Here is a 19611-nt window from a genome sequence, read left to right on the forward strand (position 1 = left end):
AGAGGCACCTCGAGCGTGCGTCTCCGATTTGGCTCAAGTAACCCATATTGGAAGGTTATACTGATTTAGAGTTGTCAGTTGATGTGGATACCAGCGGGTCCACATTCAAATACGTAATAACTTATGCATGGGGAGCTGTCTCGTGGCAATCAAGGTTGCAAAAGGTTGTGGCGTTGTCGACCACATAAGCGGACTACATGGCTATTGTAGAAGCCGACAAGGAGATAATATGGATGAAGGAGTTCATCGGAGAGTTGGGGATTTAGCAAGAAGAATTCTAACTCTACTGCGTCAACCAAAGTGCCATCCACCTTGCGAAGAAATCTGCATACCACTCGAGGACCAAGCATATCCAGAGGAGATACCATTGGCTCCAAGAGAGGGTGGAAGATAAGGATTTTGCTCTGATGAAGATCCACACAACAGAAAACGGATCTGACATGCTAACAAAGGTGCTATCAACAGAGAAGCTAGACACGTGCAGAAAACATGTCAGATTGACAAAGCACCCCATGCCGGAGTGAAGAGGGAGCTTGTTAGGAAACAAGTCCCTCTTAATAGGAAGGAGAGCACGAATCGAAGAGAAGAGTAAACCGAATCGGTCAAAGCCAACTCAGGGCTATATTTGTAATACCCCATATTGTGTATGAGTATAAATACACTTAGGGGAAATCATTATGGTATGTATGAGTCATTCGTGTGTAGGAGAGAGCGAGAGAGTAGTAACTCTGTTTTAACTGTATGTGGACGAAGTAGAACTCAAGGTTGTTGCCTTGCAGTTTATTATTGTACATTCCTCTTACCTATAGTGATATAGTTCAGAGTTTGTGGACTCTCGTGGTTTTTCCCTATCAAGGTTTCCACGTAAAAAATACTTGTGTCTCTATACTTTCATTTTCTGTCTTCTATCTTCTGTCTTTTTGTTTTAAATGACATTTGATGATATTATTGTTCATATGTATTATATGTGTTTTTCAAAAATACATACCATATACACATTGCATGCATCAATAGACTTTAGAAGTAGAGTTCTAATGAGGGTGCCATCATATAATTTGTGTGATTAATAATCAATCAAATGGACCCACTCATTTAAGAGAAGAAGTAAGTACGTATAAAACTTCATTTATAGGTAGTTTAGTTACAATATACACTTTTTGCCTATGAACTTGTTACTTTCAAATTTGGGTGTTTTTAAGGATAAGGTTTTTGTGAGCCCTTCCTTAACAATTGTGAACCTTGTGGCCACATAATCCAAATTTTGGAGGTTATGAAAGCCCATCTATGGCACTGGTTACTGGATGTCACACTAGCCACCTAATGCAATTTCTTTGATGTCATGACATTAGTCCCCATTTTGACACTTGCCACATGATGAGGTGTCTTTGCTAATATGACATCAATGATAATAATCTATATAAATGCAACACTTATCTTTTATTGATATATATATATATACTAATGCACACATAGCTTGTGATCAAGGAGTTGGGGTAAAACTACACACCAACAACATGTGTAAGATGAGTAATGAACTCATCTACCAGTGAATTGTGGATATAAATACATGGGAAATCAAATAGGATAACACAAAGGGAGAGGAGAATATGTGGAATTTTCAAGCAATGGGTATAATAGAATGTCAATGTATAATGTTATTGATTTTGATAACACTACAGTTCCAAGCACATTTACAATACAACGAAGTGGTAGCAACATCAACATCTTTCCCTCGTGGATCAAGTTCAATGTTAATGTCACGTATGCATATTGACAATGCAGTGACGGCTCCGGCACCGACAAGCGACCCTGAATTGGAATTGTTGGAGCAGTTATTGGCAGGCCTAGAGGCAATAGCAGAGGCAGTGATGGAAGGTGCATCAATTGATACGGAGGTAGGGCCAGAGGTGCAAGTTAGGCGCGTAATGTGTGCATTGATGAATGTGAGGATGATTGGTGGTGGTTGTACTGACTACCTCACAGGCCCAGGAATACTACCACCTAGCGCACAATGTTGTCGTTCTGTACGTGCTGTTTTCCTAGCTGCTGCTGCAACACCACTATCACGACGATTGCTTTGCACATGTTTTGAAAATGATATTCAAAGTCCATTATTCACAACAAATGCTCCCACACTCCTTATCTTACCGCTTCGTTGTGGGGTGCCTGCCTTCGCAGCCTTGCCATTGCTTCTCAACCCCTCTACCAATTGCTCTGTGTAAGTTGATGTACAAAGACCAAGTTTTCCTCAAAAGTATATCTATACAAGTCATGATTACATTTCATTTGCAGTTGAATGCCCATTTCATGACGTTGCTTGACAAATAGTGACATTGTTCTAATGATCATGCTTAAACTTTTAACACATTTTATCTCGTTTTTTTGCGTGTGCAGGATACCATGATTACAAGTTTGGTCCTACATCCAATCATATATCATAAACTTTTTTCAAATTTGCTAAACTAAGTCTGAATACATATGCTACCATAATCATGTTCATAAGGATCCAACATTATAATGTGTTGTTTCTTGTAACAATTAATGTATAGTGGGATGAAAAAAGTAAAGGCAAAACAACCATAACAATTATCATTGAGTGCTTGATATTTATGAAATATTACCGTGTTAGAAAATGGAATGTAGTGCCAATCATATGAATTTATTATGGCTCAACTTTGATCAATGTCATCACTTTTGGGTTCAATGATGGAAGCTTCAATCAAAATGTCTAAATTTTAATCATGTTTTTTTCGCAATTCATCTTTACCATGGCCATTACTCCATTTAGCATGGAAGGTTCTTGCAAGTTGAGTGAATAATGACAAAGGAAAAGTGATTACGAATCCATGTATATAGGTGTCTTGACTTTCGAGTAAAAAAAGAAAGTTTAGGGTTGATTAGTGTGACATGAATCGAGCTTAATATAGTTAACACGCACATGGAACGGTGTATGAATGGAACAAGAGTGATGAGGGGTTAAGGTCAATGGGAAAGACAGACGGATAATTAGGGTTTAGGGTTTAACAGGAGAAGAAATTGATTGCCAATGGTAATGTCATGAAGAGCATTGTCTCGAGACCAAGGCAAGGCAAGTGGGTGAGTGGGCATTTCGGGAATTAACTTGCCTCACGGTAACTTTAGCTCTATAATCTAAACGTTTGCCTCATCTTCTTCGTTCCTCTCTATTTTGTCGAAGAAAGAGGAGGAGATAGGATTATGCTTTGTTGTAATTAGAACCATTAGATTAACATTAGGTTAGGTATATGATTAGTGCTTAATCATAAGATTAAGGTTAAGATCAGAGTTAGTCACATGCTTAGAGCTTAAAGCATCATCATTTCATTCATCGCGAGGATTCGATCCCGAACCACCCGAAAGCATGAGATCTCTGCATTTCTGCTCCAATTGGGCTAAGCTCTGTTTTTGGTATGCCCTTCATCTCTCGTTCTACTTCTTCTCTGTTTTCTCAGTTCTCGTGTTTCAGATCAGATCGAAGCTAAGGAAGAAGAAGAAGATGATGAAGAAGACGAAGACGAAGATTCCTCTTCATCTTGCTTTAATAATCGACAGTGAAGATGCAAAAACTCATATTTCTTCTGTTGTCAAGATTATTGAGCAAATAGCTCATTTGGGTCTTCATCATGTTTCTCTCTATGATATGGAAGGTAAAAAACCCTAACATACAATTCTGGATTATTTCCTTTCAATGTTCGACCTCCATTTCAAACCCTTAATTTATTTCAGTTTCTTCGGCATGAAAGTCAAAAGCCTAAAATCACTTAAACGTTAGTACCATTCTAAACGAGTTTCTTCCTTCTCCACTACTTTTCAATGGCCGATCACCGTGTTAGGTATTAGTTGTGATGGTAAAAACGTAAAACAACTTTTAGTTTCAGTATCTTCCTTAGTTTGGTATTGTATGTATAAATCCAAAACCTATTTGGAATTAAAACCCTAAAACGTGAAAATGTTGGCTCATTACCTGCTAAGCAACTCCAAGTGAGTGTCCATCTTTACCCTTAAAACCCTAAAATCGTATCGGGTCTTAAGCGTTCGTCTCCTAAAGAAACACATGCTTAAACCCAAAATAGTTTTAGTCTCTAGGGTTTAACCTTCAAGTGGCTTTAGGGATTTAACGTCACTATGACATCAAAGGTAGAAATCCTAAAACTGTTAATGATTTCCATCCTTCTGGTAACCTATTTTCCTTGACATTTTAATCTTTAGGGTTGCTGAAGTCTGTCCTCGTTGATGCTTTGGCAAGCCATCATGCAATAAGATGTTACACCCATAACGAGGTAAGGTCTCTCTGATCGTGAGAGCTTTCAATATCTTCTTAGGTTTTTAATACATGAATCTACGATTTTAGTTTTTGCACAAACTCAAAACTAGTAGTGCAATGCATAATATTTTTTGTTTTTCCATATCTTTGGTGGACGGATTGCTTTGTGACATTTTTGTGTTTTGCGAATTAAGTTACTAAATGTCTTTGTTGTCTGTAATTTCTATGCATTGCTACCATTGAAACTAATAAGCTTTACAATAACTTGAACTAATGCAGATCAATTGCATATCTCCAAGTCATAAAAATATGCACATGGCTCGTGATAGCTTGGGAGATGGGATGGTACGTCTATTTGTTGAAGTTTTGTGCCTTCGAGATGGCAAACAGGCGATTGTGAAAGCAGTGCAGAATTTATGTCTAAAATCCATCCAGTTGGGCCTAATTCCAGATTTGAGAGAAGAGGACATTAATACAAGTTTGCGAGAAATTGGTAAATTGGATTGAGTGTTACATTTTTAGAGTAAAATACCAGAAAATGCCTTTCAACTTTTTGGATATTTCTTCATTACCCATATCAGTTGGGTGTTCTTTTGGTGTTTATATTTTAAATATTATTAGTTATCCTTTTCTTGGGATCTACCTTAAAACATCTTTTGTAGGTGGATAGCTAAACATTTACCTATTTGATTATGTGGTTGTGCAGGGCGTGAAGGGCCAGATCCGGATTTATTACTGCTCTTTAGCAACACACAATGTCTATCAGGATTTCCTCCATGGAGATTGAAACAGACAGAGATTCAGTATGTATTTGTATACAATCATTTCTGTTAAGTACAACCACCACCACCTGTGGGAACTTCTGATTTTAATTTCTTCCCCTTAAACCATATATCTTTATAACATTATTGTATACATTATCTTCATAACTATTGTAAAATGCTAACAGAAGTTTTTCATTGGACTTAAAAGCCATGCCTCAACAAACATAAATAACTAGCTCTATGAATAGAGTACCCTTAAGAAATAGAATATGTTTTCTTAAATGGTAATATGTTCTTATTTTTGTATGCAGATATATGGGCTCTATTAAAAACTTTTCAGAGAAGTCCCTATTTCTTGCTCTCAACGAGTTTTCACAAAAAGAACAACGATACGGAAAGTGATTAATTATTTGAGGGTTTCTTTGGATTCAGAGGGTTGACACATGTTGAAAGGCTTGTTTTTGTTCTCTAGAGCAGGTTTTATTTTGAAAGCGTAGCTATCAATGTATTTTCTCATACAGAACAATGATAATGGAAGTGAATAAATACCTTAACCTGAAGCCTGAAAGCCTTAACCCTAAACCCAGGACCCAACAAGACCTGAAACCTGAACCCTAATGTCTATACTAGGGTTTCTTTGGATCTGACCTGCAGCCATCTGAACTACGTTGAGAGGCTTGTTTTGTTCTATCCAACACAATTTTATATTCTAGATACATGATATCTAACATAATTTGTCCACATACTAACTCAGCTTAAACCTGAAGTTTGAGAAACATGTAGCCTCTGTCCATCCAATAATCCGGAGCTCTTATAAGCTTGGTGGTATGCTGCAAACTTAATTATTTAACAATTTCTACTGCAAACATTTTGTGCAGCTTATGATGATTTCACAGGCCTTGAATTTTTATTTATATACAAATTGTTATTTATTCGTAAAGCAAGTTAAAGAAATTCTGTATGTGTAATGGCACTTTCAAACAATGGACGCAATGTTTGCTCGACTCTATGAGGACCATTGCTGTCTTTCTATAATGCAAAGCATAAAAAATTTCTTGTTTTAGTAATTTTCTTGTTGTTAGTGCCAAATACTTAATTGCTTGTATAAAGAGAGTTCATTTCATGATGCTCTTGAAGATGCAGAAGAATCTAATCGATGAGGAAGGTAAGCAATATGAGATTTATTGATATTATTCAGAAGCGATTAATTGCAAGGATGTTTCTGCTAGAGAAGAACCCTCTAACTATCAATGTATAAAATGATTGTAAACTAGAAGAAAATGAATAGGTTATTTCACAATAATTTAATAGTTTCCGAGAGCTCTGTATATACCTTGATTGTGAATGGTTTTCCCCTATAGGCTATAAAACTTGTTTTCATTCCTCTAAATTAATGACTGCTGTCTCACTTTGCCAATGTGAATTGTTTGTGTAATAGTACTAAATATTCCATTATAAATCCAACTAGAATATTGTAGAATATAATTAATCATCCCAATGTTGAATAATATTCATCTCAACTTTCAATTGATTCATCCACCATTCCAAGTATAAAAATCAGGGTATATCTCTAGTATCACAATGGCGTATTCTCCATGTTTGAATCGTTGCAATCCATTTCAGTACACTATTGTGCAATTTGCCACTTATCTCTTTTGCTTTATGGTTGAATATAAACTTGAAATTGTTAATGATCTCAATCTCATTTTACATAATCTAGGCATTTAGTTTTGGAGATAAACATTAAGAATTCAATTTGTATGCTATAGAAGAGCAGTTGGGTTATTACAATGGAGAACAAGTTACATCTCCTACACTTCGAAATTTTGCAAGGAGAAAAACTTAGATTCATTGGAGAGATGAATCATTTCAAGGAAAAAATGAATTATTTGTTAGTGACGGTACCCAAGGTGATTGTAACACCAAAAAGACCATTCAATAGTCTTGCTTTGACTAATTCATATAATCATGGCGGAGTGGGTATACATCCTAACATGTTTACTAAGCTGTTATTATTATCATTATTAGATATTTTGTTTCCCATAGCTATTGAAGTCTAAAATGGTTAATGTCTATAATGATGATATTTTAAGGAACTAATTCTATGGTTACTTGTGATTATACTAAAATTAAACCTTCTTGGGGAAAAAAAGGCAAGCTTTTTGATGTCGTAAGACAAGGGTAAAGTCAATGTTTGGATAATGCATAGGGAACCATGCTGAGGAAAATATTTACAATGTTAAAACTTTAGATGTATGAAGGATAAATACACACACACGTGCAATGACATCATACTCTCGCTAAATTGGCAGATATTTCAAATCATTAAACCTTATGAATATCAGGTAGTGCTCATGGTGATGATTCATGACATATACAACATCTCCATGACAGCTGAAGAAACATCATAGCAAAAAATTCATTGTTTTTCATACAAAATTATATAACGAACTACACAGGAGGTAGAAGAATAGTATCAGCAAAAGACAATGAACCATTATTTGGAGCCCCTTGAATACCAAGAATCGATGTGATGATATTATATACCTCGGTGTTCACAAAGGATGGTATTTGTCGTCCTCTTGCGAATTGTGGACCATGTGCAATAAAAATGGGATGCATTGAAAGAGCTTGATTATCATACCCATGAGCTCCTCCACATTCCTTTGCCTTCGATCTCTTCATCTCTACTTTATATCCCTCAGAAACAATGCCAATAATAGGAGCTATCCTGTCACTGCCACAGTAATGAAGCCGAGTGGGAAGCTCATCCTTCAAGTAAACTTTCAAATACTCAGCGTTTGGGACCTTTCCTGAGCTCAAAGCTAGGGTTATATTCTTATAGACCTCATTCACATTGTCCGTCTCATTCTCATTATTACCATCACCATCTTTGTTCTTTGATGAAGGTGGTCTTAATGCGAAAACTGGGCTAAGTGAATCAGCCCACTCCTGTTTGATTTCTATCCACGGCAATAGATCTTCGAGATATATGATCTTCTTATCACAGGTGCCCACCATTCCATGATCACTTAAAAAGATAAGAGAAACATCATCAAGAATGCCCCGTGTTTCTAAACCGTCTAAAAGCTTTCCAATCATTTGATCAACATGTGTTATTGCTTCATCAATGTGAGGATCATCGGGTCCATATAAATGACCACTATGATCTGGCTCTTCAAAGTAAAGTGTAAGAAAACTTGGCCTTTTTTCTTCATCTTCAATATCGAAGTAATGAAGGATTGTCTCTACTCTTTCTTCATAGGGAATGGAAGAATTATAACTGTGGCAATAAGGTAGAGTGCAGTTCCAAGCTCCTTTTGATACATCACTACCGGGCCAGAAATAGGTAGCAGCGATGAGTCCATTTTTAGTCACAGTTTCCCAAATAGGCTCACCATATTTCCACCATTTTGGGTCAATAACACCGGGATGAAAAGATTCTTCGGCCCTGTCGTTATCTTTATCCATATTCTTGTCTTTATCATCATCATCATTGTGATAAGGATGAGATATGGATGGATCTTTGAAGTAATTTGATACTATTCCATGGGACGCAGGGAAAAGACCTGTGGCTATGGTGTAATGATTCGGGAATGTTAGGGTTGGATACACAGAGATAATACCTGGGATCGCTTCTGTGCCATTGGATCTGAGACGATCGATGGCAGGCAATGCTACTTTCCAATGATACCCATACCTGAAACCATCTGATGAGATCAGGAGAACTACCGGTCTTTTCAGGTTTTGCAGAGGTCGAGAAAAACCCCATCTTTCTGCGTTGGTTGTCTCTGTATTGTCTCTAGGGTGTGCTACTCTGTTGTCTTTGCAGGCGAAGAAGGCGAAGAAGAGGGCGATGATGGCGACGAGGGTTGAGATGGCAGAGATCGCGATGGGGACGGGTAAAGCACAATATTTTGATGGAAGATATGGGGATGGCGATGGCGATGGCGATGGTGATGGGGACGAAGAAGGAGAAGAAGAAGCAGGTAGCAATGGTTTTTTCTCTGCTTCTCCCGGCTGTTGATCAGGCAAAGAAGAAGAGGAAGAAGAAGAGATGTGGAGAGACCCCATTACTTCCTGCTGCATATACACATCAATAATTCCCACTCGGACACATGCAGCAGATTTTGTTCTTCCATTTCCATGGTGGTGTCCGCGGCTGCGGCCGCGGGCCACACCAAGAATCCGAAATCCATTCCCGTGTCGATGACAAATCTCTTATCTCATTCATGAATCGATCCCGCCCGGGCTCTTCGCCTTCCTCTCCTAGAATGTGTTATTGTCATGGATCTTGTCTTCTTGTGCTCAACGCTTGAAGATTTCCCCTCCATTTGTTGCATACTTTGGTGATAAATGTCCTGCACTATCCTTAGCCTATACCTTTTGTGACCTAGATGCTAGAGATGGTCCTAGACCCCCGTCATTCATTGCATACTATTGTTGTTATATTTTGAAGTTTGATTCATTATCAAACACTTCCCATGATAGGTCTCGAACAGGAAATTCTTAGTTAGTTGGAGATGGATCTATTATATGGAGATGTTGAGATTAATTGCAGCTGTTTACCCTATTACTTGTCTTGAAGATATGTTGAGAAACCCCTAGTTTGCAAGAGTATTGTTAAAACATGATATTTCCTTGTCCTGGATCTCCATCATTGATCTAAGGAAATTGAGAGATCCCATACCTACCATATCAAAAGCAACTTTTATTGACATCATAAGTATAAGACGAAGTGCCATGAATCTGATTTTGAATTGTTCGCATGCATGTGCTAACACGTGTATTACATTAGATAATGAGGAGCCTAACACTAACATTATCTGACGTCCTCATGTAAGACATGAACCATGCAAACACATTCCAAATGTCTAGTGGTATGGCCTTACTTTTTATCATGACTCAAAACGTTTAGTATGTGATCATGGTTCACAGCATAACCTCATATGAACATTCTCCCAATGCAGCAACACAAAGTTTATGAATCATGACTTTGTACCACACTTATTTGCAAACAAAATTCACCTTTGATTAACCTATGACCCAATGGTGATGTAGCATGTCCCAAGTCTAGTGTTCAAAGACATCCTCCTGCTCCCCATGAAGAAAATCCATCAGCATGACATAACTATTCATAAAATTGCATCTGTGACTAGTTACAAAAACAATGAACGGAATTTATTACCTTAGAGAGATATCTTCAATGCAAGAAATAAATATATTTTTAAAAAATGTATCACATACATGACTCAGGAACTTAAGCAATCACAACCTTCACAATCAACTTAAGATGTGATTTAAGATACAAATGTGAGCATTTCCAACCATCACAAGATATTATAGAGCGTGAAGGTATTATTTTGTGGAAGCAGTGTAGATAACCATTCACTTGGAGTTGTACTCCTTGATGTTTAATGCTGCCATTCCAAGTGTCGAACTTGATTCACCATAGCCTTGATACGTCCCATCTTCTTCTTCTTCTTCTTCTTCTTCTTCATCGTCGCCTTCTCCATCTTCATCATCTGCACTTTCCTCTTCATCATCATCATCTTCATTGTCATCATCATCTCCATGGTCAGAATACGTATGACCACCGCCAGAATATGATGAATAGTAATATTCTCCTTCGCCTCCTCCCTACACATTAGATAAGAGAGCTTAGGTTCAATCCGATGTTAAAAAGGGAAGGATAAAAGTAATAAAGAAAATATTTGCTAAAAAATATGAGCGGAAAAAACCTGTCGTCCGAACTTGTGCTGCCTGACTGATACACTTATGTCCTTTGTTTCTTTCAGTGGATAGCTGCATTTCTTACATGTCAATGCCTGCAGCATGTTCAAAGAATGTTAATAACAAGAAAAGAACAGTGGCGAAATTGTCTGCAGAGAGAGCGTTGATTTTTGAAGCATATCAATCTATTATACAGTTCTGGAAAGAGAGCAAAACAACAGTCATTATATAAAGTAAACCGAAAGAGAGCATGCAAACCGAAAGCAACAATGTAAGAAAGCTATGGAAAAAGAGCAAAAGCAGCAAGATACACAGTAAAAGTTCAAAGCAACAATGTATGATAAAATAAAAACTGTGTACAAAAAGGATGAAAACATTCAAAATCAGCACGTTAAAAGAATGTGAATAACAGCACACATATCCAAAACTACGTTTATATACGGGTGGAGAGAATATAGCAATGGAAGGAGAATATGATCAATCTAGAAAAATATGAACGCGAGGACAAGATTAAAAGCAAGAGAGTGTGTCAGATTTCTCAAAGGCTTAGAAATTGGGGTGCAGCAAAGATTCAAAGCAGAAATACGAAAAAATGAAACAAGTGTCATATATGGATAAAATCATCAGCAATGGTACCTTTTCAACATTGTCATTATCATACATATATAATCACCACCACCACCACCACCATCATCATCATCATCATCATCATTACAGCTGAGAAGTACAGATATAACCAGCAGGCACCAGATCTGGAGAGCATTGTATGGGATATTATAAAAGACTCTGACAACCTTCAATCAATAAGGTGACATGTAGGTACAATTATCCCTTTAACAAGAAGGAAAGCCCCTTCAGAATTCATGAAGGAGAATTCTAAAAGAAATCTGCAAGGGAAGAAAGGAATCCAAAAAGAAAGGAGACCAGGTCATGTCTTCCCTTCACAAATTGACAATGAACATAGTGTGGCAGTAAGTCAGAACGTGACATCACAGATATATATAGTCAGAAAATACGTGACAAGCTAATGCCAATTTACCAATTCGGACTTGGTGGAATTGATGCAGGAACATATCATATGATCAAATATGACAACATCATAAATAACTAGGGATGTTAGAACTATGAGAGGACATGATTCATTGGGTGGATTCTCTGCATGTTCCATGAAAGTAGTTCATCTGCTTCGCAAACGCCAACTGCAATTATTGCATACATGCTGGTCTAAACATAATTTACTTGTATCCTTATATACCTATATTGGGACGCTAAATTATCCAGATACTGATTTGGTAGTGTTGGACAAACTACTTCTAGGGGAAGAACAAATTCGTATAAATTTGAAAATCTAGAGCTGGGTCACAAGATTTCCAGTTTCAACTAGCAGACTCTAGAGCTCCTAGGAGCGGGGGCATAAGACTGCCAGTTTGTACTCTCAGAATCTAGAAATTCTACAAGCACATTGATACTCAAATGAAATGTCAAGAATGCTATTGTACTGCAATCCCAAGCGGTGTCATAAAACAAAGTAAGTTTATGTCTAGAATGCATTATTAGCCACTACTATGATTGTATTCAGCAAAAGACAATCTTATACGAAGATGATGATTAAGCTACGATTGTCCACAAGATGATGTTATAACATACTCAATCAAATGAACATTAATGAATATATTTCACCAAAAATAACAGAATACCCTGAAGTCATTGAAAAGCAATAATGGAAAACCTAACATTTAATCCTTAACCAATGAAAACGATATTTTTCCTGATTGATTTGAATAACATGTAAGCAAAAAACTCAACAAGAAACAAAAACCAAGTGTCAAAATCCAGCAATTGATTGATGTTCACAAACTTTGTTTTTTACCAATTGAGGTTATCACATTTTATATAAAGAGACGTTACCTCCCCTTTCTTGGTTATGTTGGTGACACCTTTAACATGATCATCGCAAAAACATATTTTGCAGCGGAGACATGTGTATAAACCAAGTCGGTTGCAAGATAAGCAATGGAAAGTCTCACTTTCAATTTGTTGACATGATGCTTGATGCTCGAATTGGTCATCCTCACAAAGCCATTGATCACATGAAAAACAGCGGAAAATCCTACCTCCATGTTCCATAACCGACCTTTCACATTCCACACATACTGCATCAGTGAGTGGGCAGGTGCAACAATGTGTTGTTAAGCACCGCCTTGAATGGCACAAGAAAGCCTCACAAAAATCGCAAATGCAGCCAACCATTCCCATCCCTGTAAATCAAAATCTCAGATAAAGTTGAGGACAGAGCAAAAATGATTCACCCAGAAACATTTCTCATGCTGAATTTAACACTGCGGTGAATTTTGATAACTTCTCTAGAGAGTGTTGTATGAGCTCAAAATAAAGCCTAGATTTGAATAATTTAATAATGCAGTGTATAAACTGATGGACATAATCAAGCCTTGCTTTTCATGAACCTACTGTAACAATTGGAATTCGTCTTTTCAAAACGGAAGTTTGACTTAGTTCATTTAGATGATATCAGATATAGTTTCTCTATAGTGTATTTGCGTATGTGTAAATGGGTAAACGCACATTTAATCATATATGTAAATACATATACACATTCAATTTTCTCTTTTCCTTTTCTCCTTGAAAGATTTCTTGTATTTTCCTATGGTAATTAAAGATGGCTCTGTATACATACATATATGTGTGTATGACATATGTATGTTGATTGTGTGTACACATATATCATGTATATGTGCATGAGAATGCCCGCCATACAAATGCATGCACATGCACAAGCACCCTGACTTGTCCATATGTATGTAAATATGGATTACTTTTTGTTAATTTATGCAATTAGGGGAACGGTTAGATCATCCGTATAAATGGATCAGTAGACATAGAAACAATAAATAAACAAAAGAGAGAACGCAATACCTGTGACATTTCTTCCTGGATGGCGGACGACGCAATCGGAACCTGATGCCATACATTTGGTTTTCCCACAGCTGGCACAAGAAGGGGTCTTGGGGACACTTCCACAGAAGTAGCAGAATGCTCTGTTCTTCTGGGACCTCTGGCAGAAGTCACAGGTCATGGCAGTGTTGGAAGGGTGCTTGCCGAGGTCCACATGGAACTGCTGCTGGGAGATGGCCTTCTGCCTCGCCTTCTGCTGCTCAGCTTTCTTCCTCGCACCTGTCTTACGCTTCGGCATCGCTGGTCTCTGCGCTGTCTTAGTCCTTTTGCCTGCGAATGATCGAATCGAAAACTAGCTCTGATCCGATCCCAGCAGAAGAAGAAGAAGAAAAAGAAGATGGAGTGAATCAGTTTTTCATTATTTCCTACGGGGTACCCCTCTCCTCTTGTTTTCCTTTATTTGTCTTTGGTTTGGAGTCATAGCTATATGTCCTGTAATTGAGGAAAATGAGGCTTAAGGGGGGGCATTTGAGGGAAAAAAAAAAAAAGGAAAGAGAAAATTTGGAGGGTATTTATTCCAGATTGTTCCAAACACCAATCCATCGACATACATCGACCTAGCGATCAAATTGTTTGAAGGGTTAACTCATGAATCGATAAGAGATATTAATGCTTGGGACAAGTTTCTTCGAGTAAAGGCACACACAAGAGCAATAGTGTTTAAAAACCTTTGAATTGTAGACCATATTGGGCTAAAATAGTCCGAGAGAGAAGGATGGAGTTTGGCCTTTTCAACGTCTTCTAAAGGCCATATTTGGGTATGATATTAATCAAGTTTGTTATTATAAATTATACAAAAATTTGTAATCAAAGAATCATGGCAATGGAATATGACTTGTTTTATATATGTCAAGGATTAGGTGGTTGATGAAATGCTAATACAACATAGCTACCTTTAGGATGTAGCATTCGTAGGGTGTCCAAAGGTAGCTTGCAAGAGTATAATAAAAGTGCAAGTGTACAAGGGTTGTTTTGAGAGAGTGCTTGCTCCAACACGTTAGAAATCAAATGGTGTAGAATGAAATACATGGGTTGGCATGATGGCTATCTGAACCAACTAGGCAATATTGAGATGGTTGGGCCAACTGCATCAAAATCCTGATATTATTAGTTAGATACACTAACATGGCTTCCATCAAAGAGCAAAAGCCAATGTGAGGAGACCACGGTCCACAAGGTTTTTAGTTCGATAAAGCTATGGAGTATCCAAGAGGCTTAAAAGTACGAAGGTTTGAACCCAAGACCTTAGGTTGAAAGCCTAACAACAGAATAAAAAGTGAGACAATATATTTTTAATTGTTTTCTTCTTGTGAGTAAAAGAGAGACTATAAATTATAATAAGTTCATTTCATTCCTTCCTCTCATCCTATGTACAAAATCAAGTATTTATTATGGTGTACAAAATCAAGAGAGCAAAGAATATCACCAAAAATGAAGATTTGTGAAAAATATAGATGTATTTATTTGCACATTGTTAAAACACACAAACAGAAGCCTGCTACCAATATATAAATTGTTGAAAGTGTGAGATATGCAACATATGTTTGCAATCTGAACAATATATTAGTTTTGGCTATTCTCATAGCTATGCCCATCTCCTCATATGTGATTCACTTAATGTGTGTATATGTGTCTCAGACAAACACAAGCACACGTCATAAACACAAATTGTGGTTCTCTCAAATCCGTAAGTAATATATTCATATGAGAACGTGGGAAGTAAGTTCATCAATACTCTCGCACGGCGAGGCCAATAAGGCAATGCACAAATTCTAAAATAAAATTGAAACCAAAGTTGAGGAGCTAACATGGGGTGGCACGACTCTCTTTTTCTCACATTGGCATCTTTAGAAACATTAATATACATCTTCTTCTTATTCTTCTTCTTTGTCTCTCTCCGGCTCAAGAATGAGATATAAAAGGTTGGGAAGGGAGGACATAGATATTATTGAAAGATCATTCCCTCAAAAGCAATCAACTTACACACAAAAACAAAATGATGGTGAGGATAATGATGGAACCACTCATTAGAATTGCAGCCATATTGTTGATATTGGCTTCTACTTTAGTCAATGCTACTCGATACAACATACATGACCTACCCCCTCCAAGCAATCCGTCTTCTTATCCTCCCCCTCCCCCTCCTTCGCCATTAGCAGTCCAAGGTGTTGTCTTGTGCCAACAATGCTCCCTCGTTGGCACCCCCTCTCTCGCTTTTTCGAAACCACTCCAAGGTTAATTGCTATCATTTGTCTAGATAATTTATAATTGTTGGTTTTTTAAGGAAAAGCTCTTTATTAGCATTGTGAATCTATGACTTGCCTACTAAACAAGGACTATACTAGTCTAATTTGCATGAATGGATGAGGTTTATAGAAAATGTTAATATGCAAAGTTGGGACGTATATCTTGTGTGTGGCTTATGACTCATTTCATTGTTATAATGTGTTTGCCTCATGTTGGGGTTTCCCACTAGTGATATAGTTCATTACAATAAAATGTCTAAGCATTATGTACTTATGAGTACAGAAACCATCAATATTGTATATATCATGTCTAATTCGTTATGTATGTTATACACATGTATTATTTATATGTCTTTATGCATGTATGTATTTTATATGGTTTATATCTATATAATCTTCTCTCCATCATGTAGGGGCCAATGTGCAACTTGCTTGTAGAGACAATCGTTACAAGACATTCATCTATCTTACTGCCACCACAAATTCTCATGGTTATTTCCTACTACATTTGGATGATTTTGATTTCTCAAAGCATGACCCCCTTACAACTTGCAAGGCATTTATTGTATCTTCTCCAAACATGAATTGTAACATTCATTCAGATATCAACTCTGGCAAATGGGGAGCTCGCCTTCGCAAAGAGAAAGTAAAGTACAACAATGCGATTTTGTACTCAGTTGGTCCATTTGGCTTTGCCCCACCCAAGATTGCGTGCAAGAAATCGATATAAATTGTGAAGTGAGGGAATCTTCATATATCAAGTGCATGTGACTCTGTGAGCATCCCTCATATTTTATGTAAATATACAATAGACCTTGCCAAAGGTGTTCAAGGAACATTGTAATGTATATCCTTTAAGAGAGGATTTGAGTAAGAGTTGATTGCAACCCAAAATCCTCATACACAAGGAAAATGATATTATTACAAAAAGTTGTCTTATTGCATATACAATAAAAGACTTCAAAATATTAAGGACTATGCATCATGCTTGCATTTCCATGTTAATCCAAATTATTCACAAGAGAAAAAACACATAAATCGTGAGAATGCATGGCATATTTTTTTTCATCGTGCCTTTCCCATATAACTTGGAATATTCACAGATGAGAAAGAAAGAAAGAAAACAAGAACAACATCAACTATAACTAATGGAAGGAGTTTTTTTTGGGAAAAAAAAAACAAGAACAACATCAACCGCATCAATCCTATATGTACTTTCACAATAATTATAACATTAGATTAGGATTTTTATTTTCATGTCTTACCCTCACTATAATACATGGTCAAGAGAAGATCCAATGAGTATACTTTATGTGTACATGTATTTGTATCCAAGGGTAATGGTAGACAAACTTTTGTCCATTAGTACAACCTTATAACCCAAAAAACAAAATCTCTTTTGTCATGCATTTCGTGAAAGTTTGATGGACAAGTGTTGAAATGAACGGATTTTCTATTTATAATTTCAACCATGATATAACATTTTCATTGCAATGTCATTTGCAAATTTTTCATTTCAATCACACTATTGATTCATGTTGTGTGTACAAAGATATATATACTTGAAAGAGTTACATATCGGGATCATATATATCATAACATGTCTACATTATTTGCGATCACAAAAGCATTCATTTCCACTATTAGATCATTTGGATCAACAATTAACAATTAGAATTTTTATCATCCATAAAGAGGCCAATTTTGACCTATGGGACTAGAGTATACATGTGTTCTCGATATGTGTCTCCTTCCTAAGAAGGGGTATTCATACATTAAAGCACAAAGTCTGTGTGTGTGAATAAAGCATACACATATGAGCTCAACATTCTCAGTGGTGTCTTAAGTATTGCACTTAAGTTATCACTCCCTCTTAGTATGTCAACATACCTTGAACGAATTGCACTATATGTTGAGCATGTGAAGAGCAAGTGACATTCATCCTCTACCATGCCTTCATTGCATACTTTGCATGTCTTCAAATTCATTACGTTTTGATACCATGATGCAACTTCAATACCTAACTTGTGAGATCGAGTGTGAAGTAGTGTAAGGGCTCTACGAGCATTACTACTCATATTGGTAATGAGATAAGGTTGGATACGATCAATAGGCATTCTTGCTTTATATTGGGACCAACATTCAGGGTTGACATTTGCAATGTAGTATTCTAGCTTTCTCCTCTTAGCATCATCCCACTTCATCCTTAATGATTCCACCAACCTTTCCCCAATCATTACATACTGCATAGCATTACCTGAAAGCTCTAAAAGATCATCCACACCCCATCTTCCAAACCATTTCCTCATGTCAACAACACAATTGGATGAGAAAATCTTACTTTTATGATTCTTTTATAGCTTATATCCGACATTCCAACCAAGATGTGGTAATGAATGATTCGACATATTCTTGACTTTTGTAATGTATTTATATACTCTTTGGAGTGCCAATAGTTCTATGGGTCGAACACCTATTTCTAAGAGCATAACCTGGTAAGAGGTAGTGCACTTAACTCCTAATTGCCTCCTTAAAAACATCTTTCGAATTTTCTCAATCTCATTCCTTGCATTAAGAGAGATGGTGCGACCCCATACTTCTACTCCATAAAGCAATACTTGAGTTAGCATGGCATTGAACAACATTAGTTTTACTTCCCATCCACATGTATCACTTTGGTTGCATTGGTTCTCCAAAAGGTAATACGATTTCCAACCAGCTTGGCACCTAGAATCAAAGCATGCACTCCATTTATTTGTGGCGGGTACATCAATACCAATATATTTAAAGCTTTGAACAAATTGTATATGTTCACCTCTGTATGTGAGCATAGGGTAATGATGAGGTTGGATGGTTTGCACTACCATCGTTTTTGTTTTCTCCACATTCACTGCTAGTCCACTATGGCAAAATTCTTCTAATACCCCAAGTAAATTTTGCATACTATCAACATCATATGAGAAGAGTACCACATCATCTGCATATAGAAGCAATAATAACATGTTGCATCAATTTGGGGGCTTTCAATCCTTCTTGTCGTGCAACCTTATTCACCACTTCTTCTAATTTATCAACACATAAGCCAAAGAGTGTGGGTGATAGTGGACATCCTTGCTTGACCCACATATTACTTAAAAAGTGCTTTGAGAATCCACTATCCATTTTTTGTTGGCAACATACTCCAACGATTTTGTCAGTGAGTAACTTTCTACAATCTTATAAGAAGGTAATATCTATCTTATAGTTCAAATATAGCATGGGGTTATGCATTAATTTGGGTAGCAATAGGAAAGTTATGTTTATAAAATGGGCAATTATGATATAATATGAATTGGTTTGGTAAAAGTGGAAAGGGAATAGTTAGACCCAAGTAAAACATAATCGTAACCAAGGAGAATGATATGTTAGAGGAAACTTGTGTTTCTCTCGCAATAGTCCATTGCCACATCAACTTCTTTTTTGGTTTCATAGTAGTTTCGGCCCAAGCCTAAGCCCTCCTAGAGAGAAGGAATTACAACGTAACATATTACCATCCAAATGATTATCATAGGCATGAATAATTACTCAAAGGGGACAACTATTGAGAAGGTACAACGTCTTCAAGAAAATGTAA

The 19611-nt window shown here is 36.8% G+C and overlaps 4 protein-coding genes across 5 annotated transcripts; 2 read left to right on the forward strand and 2 right to left on the reverse strand.

Moving 5' to 3' along the window:
* The first annotated feature begins 3141 nt into the window (after positions 1-3141).
* Positions 3142-5986, forward strand: LEW1 (Undecaprenyl pyrophosphate synthetase family protein). 2 transcript variants are annotated; one of them, XM_087330979.1, is made up of 6 exons: positions 3143-3426; positions 3485-3665; positions 4228-4298; positions 4562-4775; positions 4989-5085; positions 5358-5986. In XM_087330979.1, exons 2-6 carry the CDS (start codon positions 3515-3517, stop codon positions 5446-5448), a joined length of 624 nt encoding a protein of 207 aa, XP_087187105.1. In that variant the 5' UTR covers positions 3143-3426; positions 3485-3514; the 3' UTR covers positions 5449-5986. The 2 variants fall into 2 exon arrangements, with proteins under 2 accessions (XP_087187101.1, XP_087187105.1); XM_087330975.1 differs by having other exon boundaries at positions 3142-3665.
* A 1510-nt stretch (positions 5987-7496) lies between these two features.
* LOC147869584 (nucleotide pyrophosphatase/phosphodiesterase 1-like) lies at positions 7497-14067 on the reverse strand. The gene is made up of 4 exons (XM_087330984.1): positions 13714-14067; positions 12688-13037; positions 11468-11531; positions 7497-8507 (listed from the first exon to the last, which is right to left on the reverse strand). Exons 1-4 carry the CDS (start codon positions 13988-13990, stop codon positions 7498-7500), a joined length of 1701 nt encoding a protein of 566 aa, XP_087187110.1. The 5' UTR covers positions 13991-14067; the 3' UTR covers position 7497.
* Positions 10245-11514, reverse strand: LOC147869585 (uncharacterized). Its single transcript, XM_087330988.1, has 3 exons — positions 11416-11514; positions 10788-10874; positions 10245-10686 (listed from the first exon to the last, which is right to left on the reverse strand). Exons 1-3 carry the CDS (start codon positions 11440-11442, stop codon positions 10435-10437), a joined length of 366 nt encoding a protein of 121 aa, XP_087187114.1. The 5' UTR covers positions 11443-11514; the 3' UTR covers positions 10245-10434.
* Positions 14068-15645: 1578 nt separating the features above from the next.
* Positions 15646-16973, forward strand: LOC147869586 (protein SEED AND ROOT HAIR PROTECTIVE PROTEIN-like). The gene is made up of 2 exons (XM_087330995.1): positions 15646-15986; positions 16412-16973. The coding sequence occupies exons 1-2, from the start codon at positions 15749-15751 to the stop codon at positions 16726-16728; spliced, it is 555 nt and encodes a 184-aa protein (XP_087187121.1). The 5' UTR covers positions 15646-15748; the 3' UTR covers positions 16729-16973.
* Positions 16974-19611: the final 2638 nt, after the last annotated feature.

This window comes from Azolla caroliniana, unplaced genomic scaffold, assembly GCF_043228905.1.
Source record: "Azolla caroliniana isolate FFs.n. ecotype wild unplaced genomic scaffold, voAzoCaro1.0.p SCAF_1, whole genome shotgun sequence".
In the NCBI taxonomy this organism is placed as follows: Eukaryota; Viridiplantae; Streptophyta; class Polypodiopsida; order Salviniales; family Salviniaceae; genus Azolla; species Azolla caroliniana.